The following is a 23,190-nucleotide window of genomic DNA, read 5'->3' on the forward strand; positions in this document are numbered from 1 at the left end:
TCATCTGATTAACGGGCCATTTGCAGAATCACACCCTCTATTCAGACAATCCGCCACAAAACCCGGTTCTCAGGGTTGGGGTTAGGGCTAGGGTTAGGGCTAAGGTTAGGGATAGGGCTTAGGGTTAGGGGTAGGGCTTAGGGTTAGGGGTAGGGCTTAGGGCTAACTCAGTTCTTTCAAATGATTAAAACAGCCCACTATTTTTATAGTCGGAATTCTGAATAGCAGGTCTGCATGCGAGGTAAAAAGGGTACCGTTTTCTTGTATTAAAGAGGCGATGGATATTTTCACTTCACATAAAAATTCCTCATAGTACCCCAAAGTAATTGATCTCTGAATTTAAAAGATTATACGAAACAGTAATCTTTAGTGAGAAGTATTCCCCCTTTGCCCCATGGGATGCTGGTAGCCCTGCTATTTAAGATGTTTAGAACATTTTTTGTACTTCCATTTTGACCGTTTTCGTCAAAGTTTTTCCCAGTGAAAGTTGCCTCGCCCCCTTGCCCCCCTCTCGAAAAATTCCTGCGCCACTGGCAGTGTGAGTTAAATTAACATTTTGCAAAGCATGCATTTTGGCACATGAAAACCGTATACTTTTTGTATGTTACTAATTATTATGTGGTTTTGCACGCATCACCGGTGCCTGATTAATTTGTATGATGACCCGTATATATATATGATGAGCTTAAAGAATTTCGCAATGGACCAACCATGTGTTAATTGCTATAAAATAATGATTCAACTTTTAATCACATAAATTACACCTCAAACTATTTTATCATATGTCATGACTCCGCGAAAAGGCCTTATAAAATTAATATTTTGCTTCTCGTCCAGAGGATTTTCATGAATTGATGAGGGAGGAAGTTTTTTTAAATGTAAAATTACCATTGTTAGTAGTTTCTATCAGTGCTTGTGCTCGAGGAAACATAGGAAAGAAGGAGGCCATTTTTTTTTCAAATGTGAGATTCTGAGGGATAAACCCCTTAGAGTATCGTAAAAAGTCTTTGGAAGTGATCTAATAAACTTATTTATATATGCAGTAAGTTTTCTAAGTATTCCAAAGTCTTTTTTTTTTTGGCAAAATCTAAAAAAAAAAAAAAATCTGACAAATTAAGGAGGGAGGGGACGAGAACCAAAACATTATTTTTTTCGGCTTAAAATGTTTACATACAAGTCTCACACCTCGCAAATATAATATTTGTTAACAATTCACCAGACAATGAATTAATGAATGCATGAATAACTAAGAGATCAAGGTTCAGTTAAGTATATTTAACACAAGGAAATCGGTGAACCGTTTCAAAAATAAATTCCCTCATTCTTTTCGTAGTGCCACAATCACGACCTGTAAAAGGCCGACTGGATCACAACTTGTCTGAACTGAACCTTTATGTTATTATCGTGGCACGCACGAGAACTTGAACTTGTGTATTTCGCCATTTTGTATTCTCTATTTCCGTGTTGGTTTCTTTCTATTCCATTGCTGTTTCTTCATGTAGATATGGCTAGTTTCGATGCCGGGCAGGGTTAAATTTTCCACGAGAACAACGGACATTTTTTGATATAGCAGAGTAAATAAACGCAACTATACAAAAGTTTTGTGCCTGACGGGTATGTATCAATATCGTGCTACTAATAGCCTATAAGAATTTTAAGGTCAATTCTGTCAATGTAACAACATAATATTATAAATAGTACCTTAAATATTATATAGATATCTAAAAGCTTATTATTTATGTGTGATTATATTAGTTTCTATATCTACCACGTAGGCTATTTAATAGGTCTATATAAATGTATGCTATGTGTTATAACGATCATGTTGGTATGACATTTTGTGCATGAGGTACAAAATTATTGTTTGTATATTAATATTCAGTGATGTTGTTCTTGTCATATGCATTTGGCAACTTTGTGGAAATTGGAAATTCAGATAAAACTATACATACTTTTGCTCCTGGCTTTTGATAGTGATATTATGTTTAAAACAAGAAACTTCACCACCAGATCCAAGTACAGGGAATAAAAATGAAAAAAAAAGAAACTTTTAAGCACGCTGAGCTGTGTATCTTATGCTTGGTTTACTTTGGAAATTCTGAATTAATTGCGATATGTTGTACATGTAGCCATCATTCAATTATAATCTCAATTGTTGTATTGATTCATATGAAAGAAAAACCATTTCATGTCAATGTTAAAACCGGGTTTTAATCTTACTTGTCAATATAGCCATGACATCATACATTGTGGAATACACTCTTATACGTGTTTTAGAAGTTTTAAGTAAAGTATAGATGTAAGAAATGGAAAGTTGATTATGTTACTAGCGAGTATAGCGAGTCAACTCGTTACTACACTCTAAATAAAAAATTACTCGATATTGAGTAATAGGGAACTGAGCAACCAAATGAGTGAATAGAACCCTGCAAAATTTAATCATTATTATGTTTTGATGGATCCAAGTGTGTGAAAAATATTAGATCCAAAACATAATATTGATAAAATTGTATTCTTTACGCCCAATATTTATTTATTTGTCTCGCTATGAGTTTTAAAATATTGGACTCGACTATGGCTCGTCCAATATTTTTAACTCATAACTCGACCAATAAATATGGTCTCAATAGATCCAATTTTATATTAATATTGAGTTCCGTTTGACCCATATTCTTGCGCTGTTCCTTTTTTACTCAACATTGAGTAATTTTTACCATTTTTTGTTTACAGTGTAGTAAAACATGTTAGTTGATCAGGGAAAATCTTTAAATTATTTCAGTCCAATCCCAAGCATAATATTACATTTCATTACATTGAAGGAAAATATTACACCGTATTATGACGTTTCTCCCACTCGATCGCACGTTTTCATGTTTTTTGTGTGAGTTTTCAGATGCTACTTTATGCTAGTTCCAATAATTGGAACTCACGGCTCCAACCGTGAACAAGTCCTCAAACTAACTTTATGCTAACTATATCGTTCCTTTATTTACACTGTATATTTGGTTCTCAAATATTCGACTCTTTGGTTATCTGCGAACCTCTACACTCTCAGAAAAAAATGGTTCCAAAATGGTTCTTTATATCGGGAGAACCCTTGTTGGTTTTTAACAGGAACCATGAAAGGATCTTTGGTCACTCTGAAGAACTTTTTTTCGGTTCTCTGAAAAGGCTACAGAACATGTAATGGTGTAAGCGTCTTGTTGAGGGTTCAAGTGTGAGGGTTCTCACATGAGGACCCTTTATAACCATTTTGGAACCTTTGCTTTCTAAGATTAAATAATAACCGAAATACCATCTTCAGTAGATAGCAAAACGCGCTTTCTGTCTTTGGAGATGAAAATATAACTGCTTACGCCTCCCACTATACACAGAGACTAAGAATTGAATAACAACAATTTTATAGCTTGGTTATAGCTTGGTATTTCTGTTAATACAAGTGTTGAGATACGCAGTTTCTGACATGACCTTATCTCCCACACAGGGGGGGGGGGGTGTAGATGTCAAATGGAGCAACCAATTCAGGTAACTCCATCACTTGAAATTCACACTCACTGTGTGGAAGATTCAGGTTATGTCTTCCACAGGGGGTTTATGTATGAATTTCAACTGGAATAGCCCAATATGGGTAGGCCTGCAATCATAACGTATATGGTCAATTCCAGCGAAAGCGGGACAAAATTCTCTCTATGTTAACTTTCCACTTTAAAATGTCATTAATAAAGGAAATCACGTTATTGATGGAGCATATCATGTCACGTCCAATGTGCTCTCTTTGTGCATATAGGCCTTTACTAGCAAGTCATACCAGGGGACAAGTTATGATAGCTTAAATGAATTGGCGTTACCCACGAATTCAAAGATAAAGCACCATATATGTCACTGAATGTCCTTCGATCAAAATGAAATTATTACCGTTAGAAAGACGTTTGCATGATCTCTCATCATATGTAAAACGATTGAATTCCACCAAAGTTTGTGGACTCTAGAGGCCATTAAGTCAATTTGGCTAATAATTTTGTTACCCACGTATCAAAAATAAAATGATCGTTCTGAAAAATGTTAAGTGAATATGCCATAAATGACTATATCATGAAACGAAGTTTCGTTCTATAATTCTGAGGTCCAAGTGATTATTTTGTGCAAATACGTTTTACCCATAAAATTCCAAAAAATCAAATTTGACGTTACCCACGTATCAACTGTTACCCACGAGTCCAACAAATATAATTGCCATAACTTAAATTAACATTTAATGACTTTGGACACTGAATTTAGTTTGACAAGCGCTTAAAATTGTAAATCGTAAAAATACGTTCACCGCTTTAAAAAAGAATCTACGACGCTTTAAACTTTTGTTACCCACGAATCCCGAATAGATGCTAACCTTGAAAAACAAGGAGATTGTTTATTTTAAGTTTAAATCAGCACATATTCAAGCCATGGGTATGCTATAATTTTTACAGTACTTACAGTTTATGCACCTAAGAAAGGCAAACCCCAAACGGTACTATAGTACTTATAGCTTTACCCACGAATTCGGCGTTACCCACGAATCCAAGGATTTACTCGTAAATTATATGTTTCTTATGCATCTTAACATTTTGAAAACATGCGAAATAGGTTCCAAAACAGTCCTGTTAAATAGCGTCCTCTTGATGGTATACTGAAGCTGTATCATGAAGTTTTGATTGATTATCCTAAATTACCATTTTTTGGGTAAATGCAATTGGTTAGAGAAACGGGAATCATTGAAACACAATGGAAGAATAACCGCATGATGGTTTCCAACCTTCTGTAATATTTTCTATTTTGTCGCTTACCAATACATACCTTCAAATATGTGTTACCCACGAACATTTTGGTTACCCACGAATCCCTACTTAAATTATAGTTAACAATGTATTGATAGTGTTTTAGTTCATAGGAACCGTCAAACACGAGTTAATAGAATATTGCTGCATGAAAATATGGAATGATTTTACTAAAATAATAATATAAAACTGTTTGCTCTGTCTATTTGAATTTGGCAACTTCATTATTCTCAATATTTTTATACCCAAAATGCCATAATGATCCATTCTAAATATTTCATGTAGTTTGTATTTTGATTAAAATTCATTTTAGTGCCATTGTAGCCTGAATTATTGACATACGCAAAAGTATTTTTTATTTTTATTTAAAAAAATTAATAGGAATTGCTATTTTCCAGACGCTGTTACCCACGAATCCATCCGAGATCCTCATCCTGCGACGAGATACAAAATCTAACTTTACATTTATATGAAGCATTTATTCTAATCTTTCGAAATAATACAGTAATGTTAAATGACAGCCACTTTGGAAAGAGTTCGAAGAATTGACACAATCTTAACTGTACACCTGGTTCTTTCTTAAAATTTGTAATAACCAAAATATTTCTTTGTAGATATATGTAATAAAATTCAATTTTACGTTCAAAGTCTTCACCGATTTCTAGTGTATATAAGTCACACATAAAATATTGAAAGATATTAAAGAAAGTGAAATTTTATGGCGTACAATAGGTGAAAAAGGCTTGAATTCGTGGGTAACATGCATATTCAATCCGATGGCACTTCCACCTGATGATTCACTAGATATGATCGTCTCATTTGATAAGTCTAGAATTGAAAAGGAAAACATTTTCCAAATGGCCCCCAGAGAGAATTTTGTCCCGCTTTGGCTGGAATTGACCATATGCATAATCGTACACCGTACACTCTTAAAAATAGGGTTCTGGGGTTCTACATACAGGACAGATTGGGTTCTAGAGGTTCTAAGAAATTGCTAGAAGTTCAAAATAGTACCTTCTGGCATTTACAGGACCTTTTTCGTGTCTAAAATTTGCAGAACCTTTTTAGAACTGTTTAAAAGTTTAAAATTGGAACCCATTTTCTAAGTTTGTATAGGCTTATAACCAGATTTTTTGGAGTCAAATTATTAAATTTTTCGTTCAAAATTGAATCTTGAATGATACACCGAGTATGGTGTTTTTATAAACGCTAGTTCAACCATGTTAGTTAAAAAAAACATTCTCTCATTAAAAATTGTGTAATTTATAAAAAATTTAACTTCTTGATGCAATTTTTGACCATAATCAATATTTTTAGGCACTTTCTCAAATTTGCTTGTTCTATTTGCTAGTTTTCCAGAAGTTTGTTTACAGCTTGCAACAAGGGATCTAAAATGAGCGTTTATTGCGTTTCGACAGTATTTTTTGTGGGACATGAGAGCACCTCAGACCTATCAATTGCATTCTGAATACGAAGCATGTCTTTCTGATATCAAATAATTTTCATTTTTGAAAATCACAATATAATACAAATTTTATGACAAATGATAAAAATTTGATATAGCCCTCGAAGTAAATTATATAAATCTCATGATATATTCTTAAAGTGTATGTAGCAGGGAGGAAAAGACCTAATTTTTTTTGGTGTTTTGGGAAAAAAATCCATATCTTCAATACGAAAGGTCAAAATTTACAATTGATCGTCGGCATTTCATCCCACCTACATACACGTTAAGTATAAGTCATCAGATTTATAAAGTTTACGTCGAGTACTGTTAAATATCAAAAATATCAATTTTTAATGATTTGCCATAAAATGTGTATTAAATTGCGAATTTCAAAAACCAAAATTATTTGATATCAGAATGACATTCTTCGTATTCAGAATGCAATTCGATATGTCTGATGTGCTCTAATGTCCCAAAATAAATACTGTCCAAACGTTCATACCCCAGCCCTTAAAGTTTAAATTAAATATGAATGTCCATAACGCATTGGCCAGATAATATTGCTTCTTTTTCTTTGTGTTGTGATTTTTATAAGCCTTAATAAAATTAATATAACAAAATGTAAAATCATACTTTAACATTTGATACAAATTTGTTTCATTTCAGAATAAAGCACCACCAAAGTCATGGGGTGCATGCAAAGCAAGGACGCCAATGGGGGCAGTAGTCCTCCGGTTAGTCCAGGTCCGGGTGCGAATCCCTCAGACAATGGCAACAGAATCCCGAGTTTTATGCTCCCAACCAACCAGCAAGTCATCATATCACCAGTTAAGAAATCAAAAAAATGTAAGAATTTCATTTTTTTACACTGTTAAAACGTTGATTAAGTTTTACCCGGTTTAAATATGAAAAATTTACCTGTTGGTTTAAATCGTTTGTGTTATTTTCAATGGAATGGGTCTCGCTATGAGTTTTAAAATATTGGACGAGACGTCTCTTCCAATATTTTAAAACTCATAGCTCGACCAATAAACATGATAAATATGGGCTCAATGGATACAAAGATTAAAATTAATTATAACGGATTTTAATTTCAATCTAACTTTTAATTGTTGATCCCATTCCAATTAGTTGAAAAAAGACTGTTTAATCTAAGTTGTAAGTTTGTCCCTCATCACAATCTTATATTGATTCTTTTTCAATCTTAAGAATTTATTTATTCATAGGCTTAGGAACCGGGGGCCTTGGGGGGACCAGCCCCCTCAATAATTTTGGTGAGGGGCTGGAATACCTTTCAGTCCCCCCCCCCCAATAATCCTATAGGTGAAGATAAAAATTGTGATAAAATAGAGGGAAAATGGGTGTTTTCTAACACCGAGAGGGGGGGGGAAGAACAGTCCCTCACTCGGGCATCCCCCAGGGTGGCCCACCAAATTGTTTTCAGGTTTCAGCCCCCCCCCCCCATGTTGAAAATCTTCCTAAGCCAATGTTATTCATGTTTGTTCATTGTGTTTGTACATGGCTAGATCCCAGATATGTTGCTTTATATGATTACGAGGCTAGAACAAAAGACGACTTGGCATTCAGGAAAGGAGACATTCTTCTATTAAAAGAAAAACCGTAAGTTTCCATTATTTTCATAATTATCATCGTCACTGGAATCGTAGTACCGTAAAATGGGGTAACTTTGGACACTTTTCAGAGTTTTTAAACCACTGCTTCCAAACAAAACCAATTACATGTCTAATTATCTCTTTTTTATGACATTAGGGTTCCATTCTACACCTTGAAGTTGAAAAAGATTTTAAAATAATTTTGTAAGGGTGCCCTAGGGGTTTAAAATAGCCCGACCAAAGTTACCCCGCATTTGGGGCAACTTTGGTCAGAGTATTACATTCCATGAAGAAAAAAAAATAAAAAAATTGATCTTCGCTGTAAATGGGCAAGTTGTTATTTTTTTGTGACATTTGACCCCTTGCAAAATTAATCAAGCACACATTTTTGCTCACAAATATCAATTTTAATTTTTTTCTGAAAAAATGCTCATTTTTGGTCCAAAATTCAGATTTTTTCGTAAATTTAGAGGAAATTGGACATGAGCGACTATTATTTCTTTCAAATATATTTCTTAACAAATTGATATCAAATATGACCAAACACAATATTGCTGTACGAAAATATAACCATTAAAAAAAAAAATTTGACCGACCAAAGTTACCCCGCTGACCGAAGTTACCCCATTTTACGGTACGATTTTCACCAATACGACATTATTAGGCATACTGCAGTTACTGTCCGTTTTCCTATACATGATACACAGTGCTCTTTCCCATTGACGCGTGACCTCTACAAATAGCCTACGTAAAAAGTATGGGGATATGCCTAGTTAACGTCGCTGTGTGAAAAATAACCGGCCAATATTAAAAGTACTCTTCTAAAGTTCTAGAAAATAGTTTTGTAACATGTCCTAAATTTTTAGCTAATTTAGATGTTTGGAAATATTCGCACTTTGGTGTTTTTAGTTAATGTTATAGGTAATATATAGTACATTGCCTAGTTAACGTCGCTGTGTGAAAAATAACCGGCCAATATTAAAAGTACTCTTCTAAAATTCTAGACAATATAGTTTTGTAACATGTCCTAAATTTTTAGCTAATTTAGATGTTTGGAAATATTCGCACTTTGGTGTTTTAGGAAGGATATGTAAACGACAGATAACATCAAAAAATATGAAGAAATTATTTCCAAACCGTGTTAAGTCTGCAAACCACTATGTTTCTCATTTTCAAGAACGCTGGTTAACAATAAGCACGTATTGTCTCATTTCGTAAACAAAGCCCACACACAATTGTTCTCTAGCGCTCGCTTTATAATCGTTCACCCAACTGAAAGGATAATCCCAGCGCATTGCTCCATTGTACGTGTAAAAGCAGAAACATATGATGTGTGTATTTAACCAGAGAAGATATGATTTAATCAGTTGAGCTGTTTTCAATGAGTGTTATCTTGGTTTAATAGCTTTTAATGGGGTTTAAGTCCTGCAAAGGTCGAATTGAATTCTACTGTAGACATGACTGCATCATGGCCTATACTTATAACGGACACAGTGCACACGGAAACAACGGCTTCACGTGACTTCCGAACCACTGGTGTATGGGAGTGAGAAGAAATTCTTCAATTTTATTCCGTCAAGTAACTGAACACAATTGTAGGATTTCCGACCTTATAGGAACATTTTGGGAGAGGAAGAGAATTCTCACCTAGGGCAAGCCCAAAAGGCTCGAACCCTCGCCGATCGTATATTCTCCTGGCCGACAACGCAACGCCTCAACCTCGGCCATCTCACTCTGACCCTCTATAGGCCTACTACAACCCTATGTCGGCTATTATATAACTACCAGTTCCACTGTAATACTAAAACCCCGCAAGTGGTAATTTTTCCCCAAAATGTTACGTATCTTAAATATTTTGAATGCAGTGATGGTGATTGGTGGTTGGCAAAACAAGAAAGAACAGGGGCAGAGGGCTATGTTCCTAGCAACTACATTGCTGTTGAAGAAACTATTGATCTCAAAGAGTAAGTTGAATTTTGTTTATCTGTACAGAACTCATGTCTAAATGTTATATACACAACAAGAACAAAATATTTAACCGTTGGTCATGAATAATAAGATAATATAATCGCCAGTATTGGTTGGAGAATTAAAGTCCGGACTTGGACTTCTAAATCGTGTAGGGCCTACATCCGGACTTTGGACCGCTTTTCAGTGGATTTTGACATGCCTTCGACTTGGACTCGGACTCTGATGGACTTGTACTTGACTTGAATTCGGACTTTTAATAGGTGGATTAACTTTCCCCGTCACTGTTCATATTGATTTATATTTCTGATCTGATCTTTACCCCTGATTGTGAGATAGGCTTTTACGACGGGAATTCATAACAATTAGTGGGTTTTTAGCGGGTTCGCCGTCGGACAAATATAGAACTGTCAAGCTTTCGTCAGGAGTAGCTCTGACTTCTTCAGGACAAAGTACCTAAGAATGAGACATGTAGACCGCCCCTTGTCTACTGATGACTCTGAAAAGAGTCGTTCACTGAAGACTGCCCCTTGTCAACAGAGAACAAGCAGATCTCGCCTATCTGCTAATATAAAGTTTTGGTGGCTCTGAAAAGAGCCGTTTGCTGAAGACTGCCCCTTGTCTACAGAAACAAGCAGATCTTGCCTATCTGCTGATTTTGTAAGTTTTGGTGGCTCTGAAAAGAGCCGTTCACTGAAGACTGCCTTTTCCTTTGGTTGATCATCCACGTGACCAAAGATTGTGTTATGTATGGTAGACCTATATGCCTCTCAGAACAATATTTTAAATGTCACCGTACTTTGCCATGCAAGGGAGATTTCTTAGATATCTACATTCAGAGAAAAAAAGTTCCAGGGATTTTACAACAGGACAGTAGGATTATATATGGGTTCTAGGAAATTGGAAGAATCTCGAAATTGTTATGGCCTTTACAGAACTCATGTCTAAAATGGTTTCCGTGTTTGTAGAACCTATTTAGTTCTTTGCTGAACTATTTTAGGTTCTACTTGAAATCCTGGTTTCTAAAGCTGAATTTATACTTCATTGCTGAGCGACGAGCGATTGGTAATGGTCCAATTAGGTAGAACGCTTTTCTCAACGTAACAAAAAGCGCTCTACCTCATTGGTTCAAACCAATCGCTATCACTCAGCGATAAATTCAGCTTAAGAGTTTATATGATTTTATTTCACAGGTGGTATTTTGGAAAAATATCAAGAAAGGATTCAGAGAAGAAGTTGCTGGTCCCTGGTTTAGACAGAGGATATTTCCTGATTAGAGAAAGTGAAACAATGAAAGGTAAAATATTAAAGATTTCTTTGGTCTCTAAAATAAATGAAATGTACTGGAAAATATGTGAAAAGAAATGATTATTGTCTACTTGGTCTACGGACAACCCAGCAAAGGTTTTCGACATCATTCGCAAAAGGTTATAAAAAGTTGTCAACGTTTAAATGTCGGGGTATATAAAGGGTATATTATATAAAACGTTTTCATAAAATTAAAAATCATTTTTTGATAATCTACTGCTCAGCAAACAAAAAATGTTTTAGAGAAAACGTTTAAATGTCGGGTTATACAAAGGGTATAAAACGTTTTAATAACATTCCAAAAACATTTTTGAAAACTTGATACAAAACATTCTAAACAGAATGTTATTTTGGGGTTGAAAAATATTTTGCGAAAAATATTTGCCCAAAATATTTGCAATAACGTTTTAAAAACGTTTTCATGACCTTTAAATGTTATTAAAACGTTTTGAAAAAAACATTTTAAGAACGTTTCTGTGTTTGCTGAGTGCAAATATTATAACATAATGTTATTTAAGTGTTGACAAAATATTTGGCAAAAATGTTTGCAAAAATAGTTTACAATAACATTTTTGAAAACATTTTAAAAATATTGTTGTAGTGTGTTTAATCTTCCACACATTTGAAATCTTCTGTTTGGAAGGCAATGTCTTGTATGGGTGTATGGATTTCAACTGAAACACAGCCCGTACATTATACATCTTTATAGGAAAGTTTACCAATCCAAAGTGTTACAATAAAATAAACAACGTAATGCATATAAACGAAATCCTAGCCGGCCCACAACCAACTTAAAAAAACAAGGACATGTACCGGCGCGGGACTCGAACCCACGACCTTCCGTTTTTATAGCAAACGTTTCTTGAATTAATGTGATTGCTTTTTGTCATTTTTCTAGGTTCTTATTCCCTGTCAATACGTGATAACGATGATCAGGGTGCACCCGTGGTTAAGCACTACAGGATTCGAACCATGGCCAACAATCAGGGATTTTATATCACACAGAGAATAAGTTTCTCTTCACTTGATGATCTTGTACAGCATTATAGAAGTGAGTATACATTTTGAGATGGTTGAGATGAACATTTAAAATCATACTCTTTTTGCAAGAGACTTTCATACCGTTGTTAAGTTGTCACCGCATATTGACGAACCGCATCCAACTATAAACCGTCCACCGCGTCCCTTTGTATTATATGACTACAGAATGCGACGTTACTGTTAAATTTGACGGTGCATAGGGTGCAAAGCTAATTTTGCAATGATCGCTACTCGCGCTTGGCGAATCACGTCATGCACATCACGTGTTTACGGTTTATAGTGAATTGTTATTCGGCATTATGTAACAAATCAGTATATTTCCCTTCCCGGGGCCCTTCGTCCTCATTTGCCATGATCGCTACTCGCGCTCTGCGAATCACGTAATGTATTTCACGTGTTATAATATATAGGGACGGTTGATAGTGAATTGTTATTCGGCATTATACAACAAATAAGTATTATTAATTTATTATGCCCCTTCGCCCCCATTTGCCATAATCGCTACCCGCGCTCTGCTAATCACGTAAAGCACTTCACGTGTTATAGAGGGACGAGTTTATAGTGAATTGTTATTCGGCATTATGCAACAAATCAATATTATGCCCCTTCCTCCCCATTTGCCATGATCGCTGCTCGCGCTTGGCGATCACGTAATGCACTTCACGTGTTATAATATAATAGGGACGGTTTATAGTGAATTGTTAATCGGCTATATATTCAAAATTATAACAAATGATGGATTCGATAAATTAACTTGTTTTCGTTATTTACAGTTTTTCTATTTAGTTTTCTTACTTGATTGGTCGGTTGTTTATTTTGTTACATAACAGACTCAGCAGATGGTTTAGCCGCTCAGTTGTCCAATGCTTGTCCTAAACCTACACCGAATACAAAGTCTATTGCTCCAGATGCTTGGGAGATACCTCGAGAGTCTCTGTCATTTGATAATAAGCTGGGTGCTGGCCAGTTTGGAGAAGTATGGAAAGGTAGGCGATCCTTATGTTAGGGGTAGTAAAACATGGTGGGATAATATGGCTAAAGGCTTTGGTAATGTGGTACAAGAGGTCGCGGGTTCGATCCACGGTAGAGCCAAAATCATTAACAACATTAGTTACCCGCTCACTTCATTTCTGCATTTGATGACAAATACTTCGTTGTCAGTTCCGGAGGCCCCACATGGCTGTGCGTAATCTGCGCAGGGGCGTAGCAAGCGGGGGGGGGCAGGGTGGACGAAGTCCATGGGCCCCGAGGGTTCGGGGCCCCGAGCACAAAAGCGAAAATTAAATAAGGGCTGATAATGGAGAGCAGGACCGGATTTATCATTGAGACAGATAAGCCCGGGTCCAGGGCTCCCAAAAGTACCCTATGCATCTTAATTTATGATGACAGCATGTTTTTGGCCAAAATGGGGCAAAATTATAAATTTAATTAACAGAATTCATGTTGATCTGGGGCTAAAATGGTCTGAAAACTGTCCTAGTAACATAGGAACAAAATATGTTAGTCCCCCCTCTATATTATTCATAAGCCTAAACCCAAACTTGGCCACTGACTTGAATGCACATGCCTTCCTCGGCACGTGAGTTCGGGGCCTCCAAATTTTGGCCTAGCCCAGGGCCCCCATAAGGCAAATCCCGCCCTGGTTAAAAGGGCCCATACTGCTCCTTGTCCATGGGCCCCTGATGCTCTTGCTACGCCCCTGAATCTGCGTATACGCATTACTCTGGGCATCTTGGGGGAACAGTGGTGGTGTATAAACATTGATCAACCCAGGTTAAATACTAAACATATATATAAAAGATGATGGTGAGAATAATGGGAATTTATAATGCTATTTTTTGTTGTGAAGTATAAGCATAATCATGCTCTATAAAACCTCAAAACTTTATTGTTATGATCATATTTGGTTGACAAAAACAAATGTTTTCAAAGAACTAGAAAGAGTAGTGTAACCACTCTAGAATTCTAAGCAGCAGCAAGAAATATAGTAGGCCTATTGCAGGCCCGGGGTGGGCACTAAACACAAATGACCATACGGGTATGTTCCCCCGGAAATACCCCCCTTTTTGGATTTCGCAGTTCCGGAAGACCCCCTAAATTTGACCAAAATAGATCTCCGAAAGACCCTTGATTTTGATAATTTCAGCTTTAAAAGACCCCAAAATTACTCTTTCCTCACATTTCTGTTTTTTCATGCCATTTTTTAACCAGAAAGCCAAGAAATACATTTGATTTTAACTTTTCGCAGGTCCAAAATACCCCCTTTTACTTGTTCGCAGCTCCAAAAAGATCCCCTATTACCGTCAGCTCCCAAAGACCCATGCACTACCTCAAAATTTCGAGGGAGCATACCCACCAAAAATGGGGTTGCAGGCCACCATTTATATGTAGAGTATTATAAATCTAAAAAAATACGTGTTAACCCATTAATCTATTCGTATACCGTAAAACCTCGTCTACAAGCATATAGAGTGTTTTGGATCAAAGCTAAATTAATACGTAACACCTACAAATATGCCAATACAAGAGATTGGTCTAACAAACGTGTTTGTATAATTATGCTTGTATCAGTAATGTATTTGCTAACACTCCATATAATGATATCATTTTGACGATGGATGGCGCCTGAATTATTTTCGATTTCAATGAAAGCACTGTATATGCTTGCAGTCAAGGTTTTACGGTATTACACAAGTACACTTTCATGTAAATTTATATCATGTTTTTTCTAGGAACATGGAATGGCAAGACCCCGGTTGCAATTAAAACATTAAAACCAGGGACAATGACTCCATCAGCCTTCTTAGCAGAGGCGACCATCATGAAGAAACTCAGACACAAGAATCTGGTACAACTCTATGCTGTCTGCTCAGATAGGGTAAGTAATTTCAAAACACCTTTTGGGCAAATAAGAGCTGAAAATAAAAGGACTGTGTGTCACATCTTCTGATGGGTTTCTTTGGTTAACAAATGTGTTATTCTTATGATTAAAAAACCCTTCAAATTAATAATATAATAAATGGGTATTCCTCGCCCAAGAAGTGCGTAAAAGGAAGGTCGATTCGTCTGGTGCCTATCAGAGAAAAGGAATCGCAGAAAATGGCAAAAAATTGCGTATGTACAAGGCAAAAAACAACTTTTCTAGGCATTGTTGACATGGTGCCTTCGGGAAAGAAAATTTCCTACTATACAAGACCTAACTTTTGAGACGGGTTATATATTTAACGCCCTTTAACGGTGCAAAATTAACATTAAGGGGCCCGGTTTTACCGCCGCGTTCAGCAACTCATCATCACGACACTAAACAAACCGTGCTCTTATATAATGTGTTCTTTTATATTATCTATACAGGAACCCATCTACATAGTAACAGAACTAATGACAAACGGCAGTCTTCTGGACTTCCTAAGAGCAGGTGAAGGCAGCAAGTTTAAGTTGCCGCAACTTGTAGATATTGCAGCACAGGTGAGTCTTTCCAAGTATATATAGCTTGGGTTAGGTTCGAAAAGACTAGGGACTTGTGGATGTTCACAATATAAGTACAGACATGATCTGCCCCGCAGTCTAATATTCACTTGAATAGCATCACTGCTTTTCAGGTAGCCTGCAGGTGCGTCGCAAGCGGCCATGGCCGCCCCACTTTTTTGCAGCTTCTTTCACCGTCACTCTTTCCGGTCGTAATTTTGGCCGCCCAATTTTTTTATTACTACTACTAAGTAAGTATATCCGAAAAAGTGTCTTTGTGCATGATTATAGGTGCTCTGGTTCAAAACTTTAATTTTCAAAATGGTGGCGGCGGCCATTTTGGATTTTGGCCTCTAGCGAAAAATGCCGGGATTTTCGCGAGGGACATGGGGGCTATTTTTTTTTCTAAATGGTCCATAGAAGTCGTCAATCCTCAAACCTTACTATCCAGAGAGTGGTCACCAAATTGATGTTTTTGACCTAGGCCTAACTATAATAATGTGTAACATCATAGATTAATGTAGTTTTTCCCGTACCTGGGTGCCCAATAATGTGTAACATCATAGATTAATGTAGTTTTTCCCGTACCTGTGTGCCCAATAATGTGGAACATCATAGATTAATGTAGTTTTTCCCGTACCTGGATGCCCAATAATGTGTAACATCATAGATTAATGTAGTTTTTCCCGTACCTGGGTGCCCAATAATGTGGCACATCATAAATTAATGTTGTTTTTCCCGTACCTGGATGCCCAATAATGTGGAACATCAAAGATTTATGTAGTTTTTCCGTACCTGCATGGATGCCAAAGAATGTGTAACATCAAAAATAAATAATGTTGTTTTTCCCGTACCTGGATGCCAAAGAATGTGTGACCTGGGTGCCCAATAATGTGGAACATCATAGATTAATGTTGTTTTTTCCGTACCTGGATGTCCAACAATGTGTAACATCATAATTAATGTTGTTTTTCCCGTACCTGGGTGCCCAATAATGTGACACATCATAAATTAATGTTGTTTTTCCCGTACCTGGGTGCCCAATAATGTGGTATAAATTAATGTTGTTTTCCCGTACCTGGGTGCCCAATAATGTGGTACATCATAAATTAATGTTGTTTTCCCATACCTGGGTGCCCAATAATGTGTAACATCATAAATCTATGTTGCTTTTTCCCGTACCTGGGTGCCCAATAATGTGTAACATCATAGATTAATGTAGTTTTCCCGTACCTGGGTGCCCACTGTGTAACATCATATAGTTTTCCCGTACCTGGGTGCCCACTAATGTGTAACATCATAGATTAATGTAGTTTTTCCCGTACCTGGGTGCCCAATAATATGGCACATCATAGATTAATGTAGTTTTCCCGTACCTGGATGCCCAATAATATGTAACATCATAGATTAATGTAGTTTTCCCGTACCTGGGTGCCCACTAATGTGTAACATCATAGATTAATGTAGTTTTTCCCGTACCTGGGTGCCCAATAATATGGCACATCATAGATTAATGTTGTTTTTCCCGTACCTGGGTGCCCAATAATTTATTTATTTATTTATAGATTGCATGTGGTATGGCCATGTTAGAGAGGGAGAATTTCATTCATCGAGATCTAGCAGCACGTAATATTCTCATCGGTGAGGAGTTCAGTGCAAAAGTAGCGGACTTTGGTCTCTCAAGACTCCTTGAGAATGAAGACATCTATTCACCGAAATCGGGTAAATAAAACTATAATACTAACTACGTGCGCGCTGATTGGTTACATGAAGACTTCTATGATTTATTGAGCCAATCAGCAACATGGTAAGAATGGTGGTCGGGCTGAAGAGGGTGAGCTTATAAATATTTAGAAGCTGTCACGCAGACGCATATATCGTGCAATTAAGCAATCACAAACGCTGTAAGAAAGGCAGTTAGTTCCTCAGTCTTAATGACTTTGTTGAAACGAAGTGTAGAAATAAGTAATTTGTTAATAATACAAACATCGGGCATTTATTGACAAAAATTGCATGATGCAGTCATGTCTACAGTAGAATTCATCTCGACCTTTGCAGGACTTAAACCCCATTAAAAGCTATTAAACCAAGATAACACTCATTGAAACAGCTCAACTGATTAAATCGGATCTTCTCTGGTTGTGCACATGTGTCTGTTTTCAATGTGCGATATCGCAATAAAGCTGGTATTACAGCTTCAGTTGGGTAACCGATTATAAAGGAAACGGAAGGAAACAATGGTATGTGCACCTTTGTTCACGAAATGAGACAATGCCCTGCTTTTTGTTAACATTCTTGAAAATGAGCAACATAATGATTGTTGACTTAACACGGTTTGGAAATAATTTCTTCATATTTTTGGTGTTATCTGTCGTTTACATATCCTTCCTAATCCTACCCTCTCCAAACACCTAAATTAGCTAAAAATTTAGGACATGTTACAAAACTATATTTTCTAGAATTTCATAGAATAGTTTAAATGTAGCTTGTACCGTTTTTTTGTGGCATCCTTCAGAACGGAGCGGTCCGTTACCAATATAGCTCAATATTTTCGGTAAAATCTCCATTCAATTAACACGGGGAGTTGGCTAGCTATGAGCTAGCTATGCTTTGCCCTCACTCATATTCTACGAAAGTGCGACCCCTTCTGAACATCTAACCTAGCTGTAATTTTAGGTCATGTTAGAGAAATATATTTGCTAGAAGTTTGGAGAATAGTTAAAATATTGGCCGGTTATTTTTCACACAGTGATGTTAACTAGGCAAATGCAATATACTTCTTCATACACTATTTGTAAAGGTCGCGCGTCAATGGTGAGAGCACTGTGTATTGTGTATAGGAAAACGGACAGTAACTGCAGTATGGAACATTGTTTAATATCTTTGTTTTTATATCTTTGTAATGCAATATTCAAGAATAATATTATGCAATCGGTTTTCGGCAAAAGTAAAATAATTCGTTGCACTGTAGGCCAGTATTATAGCCTACATCTTCTAGATTTAATTCTATGCAACACTTTCACATTTCCAGGTTGGAAAATAAGTATCAAGTTGTAAGAGAATGGGCTACTCTAGTTGAAATCCACACCACTATGAAAGACATGGCCTTAAGGTTATTAATTATTTTAAACTGTTGTGATTTGGTAGTTCACAGCATCTTACGAATGGTAGTGAGCTTTGGCAAAAACTGCATTGCTCAATTCATAGCGAGCGTGTAGAAGAATTAAAATATCACAGATATACTTTTATAGGTGCTGCGGTTCTTGAGTTACGTTATAAAGAGGGCTGAAACAACAACACTTTTGTAAAACGTACATAACTCATTAACAGCAATAAATTAAGCAAGTCTGCAAAGTATACGATTTGTAGAATGAACTTTTGCAAAACATCAAGGTGTTAATTTTAAATAATATATTTATCTAGATAATGCCAATCGATTTTTAGGTTGCTTCGACCAACAATACCTCGTCTACCCTTAATCTCTCACAGACGGGGTGTATAGATTTTAAATGGAGTCACCCATTCAGGTAACGCCCACGGTAAGCCCATTTGAAATTCACAGTCCTTGTGGAAGATGAACATGATCAAAGGCATGTCTTCCATAGGGGTAGATAGATTTCAACTGGAATAGCCCACAACTCCGTATGCATATTACATACAAGGTTTTTTGCAGCATGTTCACCGTGTATTTTTTTCTAGCTTACTCTGAATAAATGTATTTATTAATGCTATTGTTTTTGGTGTGTTTTTTATTCAGTAAACAAGTTTCCCATCAAGTGGACGGCACCAGAAGCAGCTTTGTACGACAGATTCTCCATCAAATCTGACGTATGGTCATACGCTATTCTCTTAGTAGAAATTACGACGCTTGGCAGAGTGCCGTATCCAGGTATTTTTCAAATCTTGTGCTCTTTATACTCAACGTCATGACATCGTGAGTGGAAAATATTCAAAGTTGCAGACAATTGTGAATATTTTCTTAAGTTTTGTGCAATTTTGTGATGTTTTCAGTAAAGTTAAGGGGGTATTTTGTGACCCTAGCATCCTCTTTTAATGACTTTTTTCTGTAGCTATCCACAAAAAAGCACATTCCCCAAATTTCATTGATTCCTATTTTGCGTGTATTACACTGTTCCATAGGCTACTGTGTTGTAATTTTGTTCTGTTATCTGAACGTAAATACAAATTTGACGATATATTTTTGCTAGACGAATTATTCTGCAAGAAATTGTTTGTATAAAAGCCTTAAACAATGTGTAGCCTGAGGTTTCCAGTGGTATAAAAATCTCAACTTTTTTGAGTAAAGTGTGGGGGGGAGATGAGGCTGTGGATGACAAAATGCCCCTTTAAGGCAATTGTGTACGATATTGTGAAATTATATGCAATGTTGACATTTTTGTTCAACTTAAAATAGTTTTCCTTATGACTAAGACACGTGTATAACAAACATGAGGTCCCGGGTTTAATTCCTCAGCACAGCAGGATACCCTTTCTCGTTTGACTAAGGCACGTGTATAACAAACATGATGTCACGGGTTTAAATATCAAGAGCTATCTCAAGAACTACTGAAACAATTAGGGCTTGTTTGTACTCATTTTAATACAATTTTCATGCTAATTCCAAATATGGTCATCAAAATATAAAATTCTGAAATTTCTGAATTTTTAAAGAAATTTGGAACCTGTCGTCTGCAGTCGATACCCGCGTGGAGTTAATATTAATTTGTTTGTTTGTTTGATTGTTTACTCCACACAGGTATGACAAACCAGGAGGTTCTTACCCAGGTTCAGATTGGCTACCGTATGCCATGTCCAGAGGGATGCCCAGACTCCATGTATGACATGATGAAGAAATGTTGGCACCAGGACCCACAGAGCAGACCAACCTTTGAGTTCCTACACTCCTTCATGGATGATTACTTTGTAGCAACAGAACCAAACTACAAAGAACCTGACGAGATTTGAAAAGGGATTCAGAAAATGGGATGTTTGATGCATGAGCTTTGTTGATTAAAATTAATCGATTAAAATAATCGCAGCTGCCGCCATAACAAGATCAACTATATAATTATTCAGTTGACTGATCACTCTACATAAACAGATACAAACTTTTCAGATTATCCAAGATACTTTTTACATTGTTACATGTTATCAAGAACTAAATTTTGAAAGTATTTACCGACAGAAAGGAAATTTTATAGACGGAATCTCTTATTTACAATAACATTATTTAGTTGCAAAAACATTTTACTGCGAAATCGGCCATGCTTGCTGCCTTTCGACCTTTCCATTCAAATGTACCAACTGTGCTGAAGATCGCTTTCATGCATGTTTCTATACTTCCTGTATAGAAACTGTAATGTCAGCGCCTATGTGTATCACGTGACGATATCATTAGTTTTAATCGAGTAGTTTTAATCGCTATAAGCTAACTGGATGCTGTGTAATGGTATTCGGTAATATCAGGCTACACAAAAAGAAATAAAGGTTCGACTTTGAACCCTTTTTATCCTCTATATTTGAAACCCACACTAACCATGGTTGTAAAAAAGGCTTTTAGAGGACAAAAGAATTGTTTTTGGTTCTTTAGAGAACCTTACAGTTTGTACAGAGCCTTTTAGGGTCTTAAAATAACCTTCTCAGATTAGAATAGTTAAGAACGTTTTGGTTCAAATTGGACCACCAAAAATATTGTGGACTATTCTGTAATACTGATAATGGTTCTTAGTTATTAAAATGGTTCTGTATAGAGAACAATAAATTCAAACCTTTATTTCTTAGAGTGTATCCTGTGCATGTGCAAGATTATACACTGTAAAGTGTTAGGGAATTTTTATCAAACGGTTGGCAAAATTTTAACAACTTTATTCTTTGGTAAAAAACGTTCAATTGAAAATAAAGAGAGACGATTTTACTCAATTGTTAGGTTAGCCATAGTTGGCCCAACATTGAGTAAAAATACCCGGTATTTTAACAGTGGATAGGTTTAAGGGATGCTGGTCATCTGTGAAACTAAAGACTTTGTTGTTCATATCTTCAGGTGCTGATGAAATCACCGGAGGGCGATGAATTGCCGTGTTATGAAGCTTTATGTTGATTTGTTTTTAGCCTGTGCACAAGGGGACAATTTATGATTTTGTTTTTAAACAAAATCATAAATTTTCCCCTGTAACTGTTTAACAAAATAGTCACAGAGCTGAGGAGCTAAAACTTTTTTATGGATTTGCCAACGTCAGCGCCCTCTCCACAGCCTCCCTGATCACATAAAGCAAAGTATACTATAACTGTTAAGATTTTTTCACTTAGGGCCTAAGGCTTCTTATTTTTATACTCAGTGTAACTATTTCTCATAATTTTGAGAATTTAGTCAATAATCGTGCCGTTATTTATCAGTCATTTTGTGTATATTTCGTATATAAATCTGTAATCAAAAATCAATACATTTCCCATAAAATGGGAATGTTTATGATGAAGGTGTATATTTTATTTTTTGAAATATTAATATTTAAATTGCATTTGTGATAATCAAGAAACTACACTGTAAAAGATATTTCCTGTAATTATATGGAAATTTCCATCAGCAAAATCGCTGAAAATATTTCGTAAAAACCTTCTGTATAATAAGGCAAGTAACTTACCGTAAGAATATGAAACAAGTTCTCACGTAAAATTAAGTATTTCATTTTTACAGAACATTTTTATACGGAGCCGTTCCGGCAACTTTGCTGTCGGAAATTCCTGTAAAATTCTTTTTTTATAGTGTAGGATTACAATCCGTGTACATAATTGTGAAAGTGTTGAGTGTAAAATATTTTTGAAAATTAATGAAAAAAAGCTTCAAAGCAAAAATAAAAACTTGAATAAAAATAGAGGTCTTGCAATGATAAAGTGCCTTATAAAGACCCCTATTGATAGACCTCGCAGCGCCAACAGACCCCTGAATTTTACCAAAAACTCGAAGACCCTTGATTTTGATCATTTCAGGTTAAAAAGTCCCCCAAATTGCTCATTTTTTATTTCTGGTTTTTCTTTTTAATGCGATTTTCAACCAGAAAGCAAAGAAAGATCGTTAATTTTGACAGTTCGCAGCTCCAAATGAACTTTTTTTTACCGATATGCCGGTTCCACGCGGAGCCTATATATCCACCAAAAATTATGTGGGCGCCCAATATCTATGTAGGCCCTATATTTTTCTTTTGTTTGTTTGCTATATAAACGTAGGCCTACATCACAAGGCGTCTGCGAACCAAGTTTGGAATGGGTTTAACATGCATTCGCAAGAAATGGGGAGCAAGGATTTTTTTTGGCACACCCAAGAGGAGCACACAAATTATGCGTATACATTATTGATCGAAAATGTTCCATCATTATATGCTGCTTTTGTAAAATTGTACAAAATGTAAAATAAAAAGAAGTTAATAAAATGCATTAATGTCTCCGTCGAATATGTAGTTGGAATACACCCACGTCCACCCACCCCGACGGAAAATGGCAAACTTGCGAATTTGCGTGAAGACGAGTGGGATGCCAGTGG

At 36.1% G+C, this 23,190-nt stretch overlaps 1 protein-coding gene across 1 annotated transcript; it reads left to right on the plus strand.

The window, feature by feature from the left end:
* Positions 1-1,331: 1,331 nt before the first annotated feature.
* Positions 1,332-22,550, plus strand: LOC140145775 (tyrosine-protein kinase Yes-like). Its single transcript, XM_072167450.1, has 12 exons — positions 1,332-1,614; positions 6,928-7,107; positions 7,788-7,881; positions 9,740-9,838; positions 11,036-11,139; positions 12,049-12,201; positions 13,022-13,177; positions 14,924-15,069; positions 15,543-15,656; positions 17,222-17,378; positions 19,414-19,545; positions 20,413-22,550. The coding sequence occupies exons 2-12, from the start codon at positions 6,948-6,950 to the stop codon at positions 20,619-20,621; spliced, it is 1,524 nt and encodes a 507-aa protein (XP_072023551.1). The 5' UTR covers positions 1,332-1,614; positions 6,928-6,947; the 3' UTR covers positions 20,622-22,550.
* The last annotated feature ends 640 nt before the right edge of the window (positions 22,551-23,190 follow it).

This window comes from Amphiura filiformis, unplaced genomic scaffold (assembly GCF_039555335.1).
Source record: "Amphiura filiformis unplaced genomic scaffold, Afil_fr2py scaffold_597, whole genome shotgun sequence".
Taxonomy (NCBI): domain Eukaryota; kingdom Metazoa; phylum Echinodermata; class Ophiuroidea; order Amphilepidida; family Amphiuridae; genus Amphiura; species Amphiura filiformis.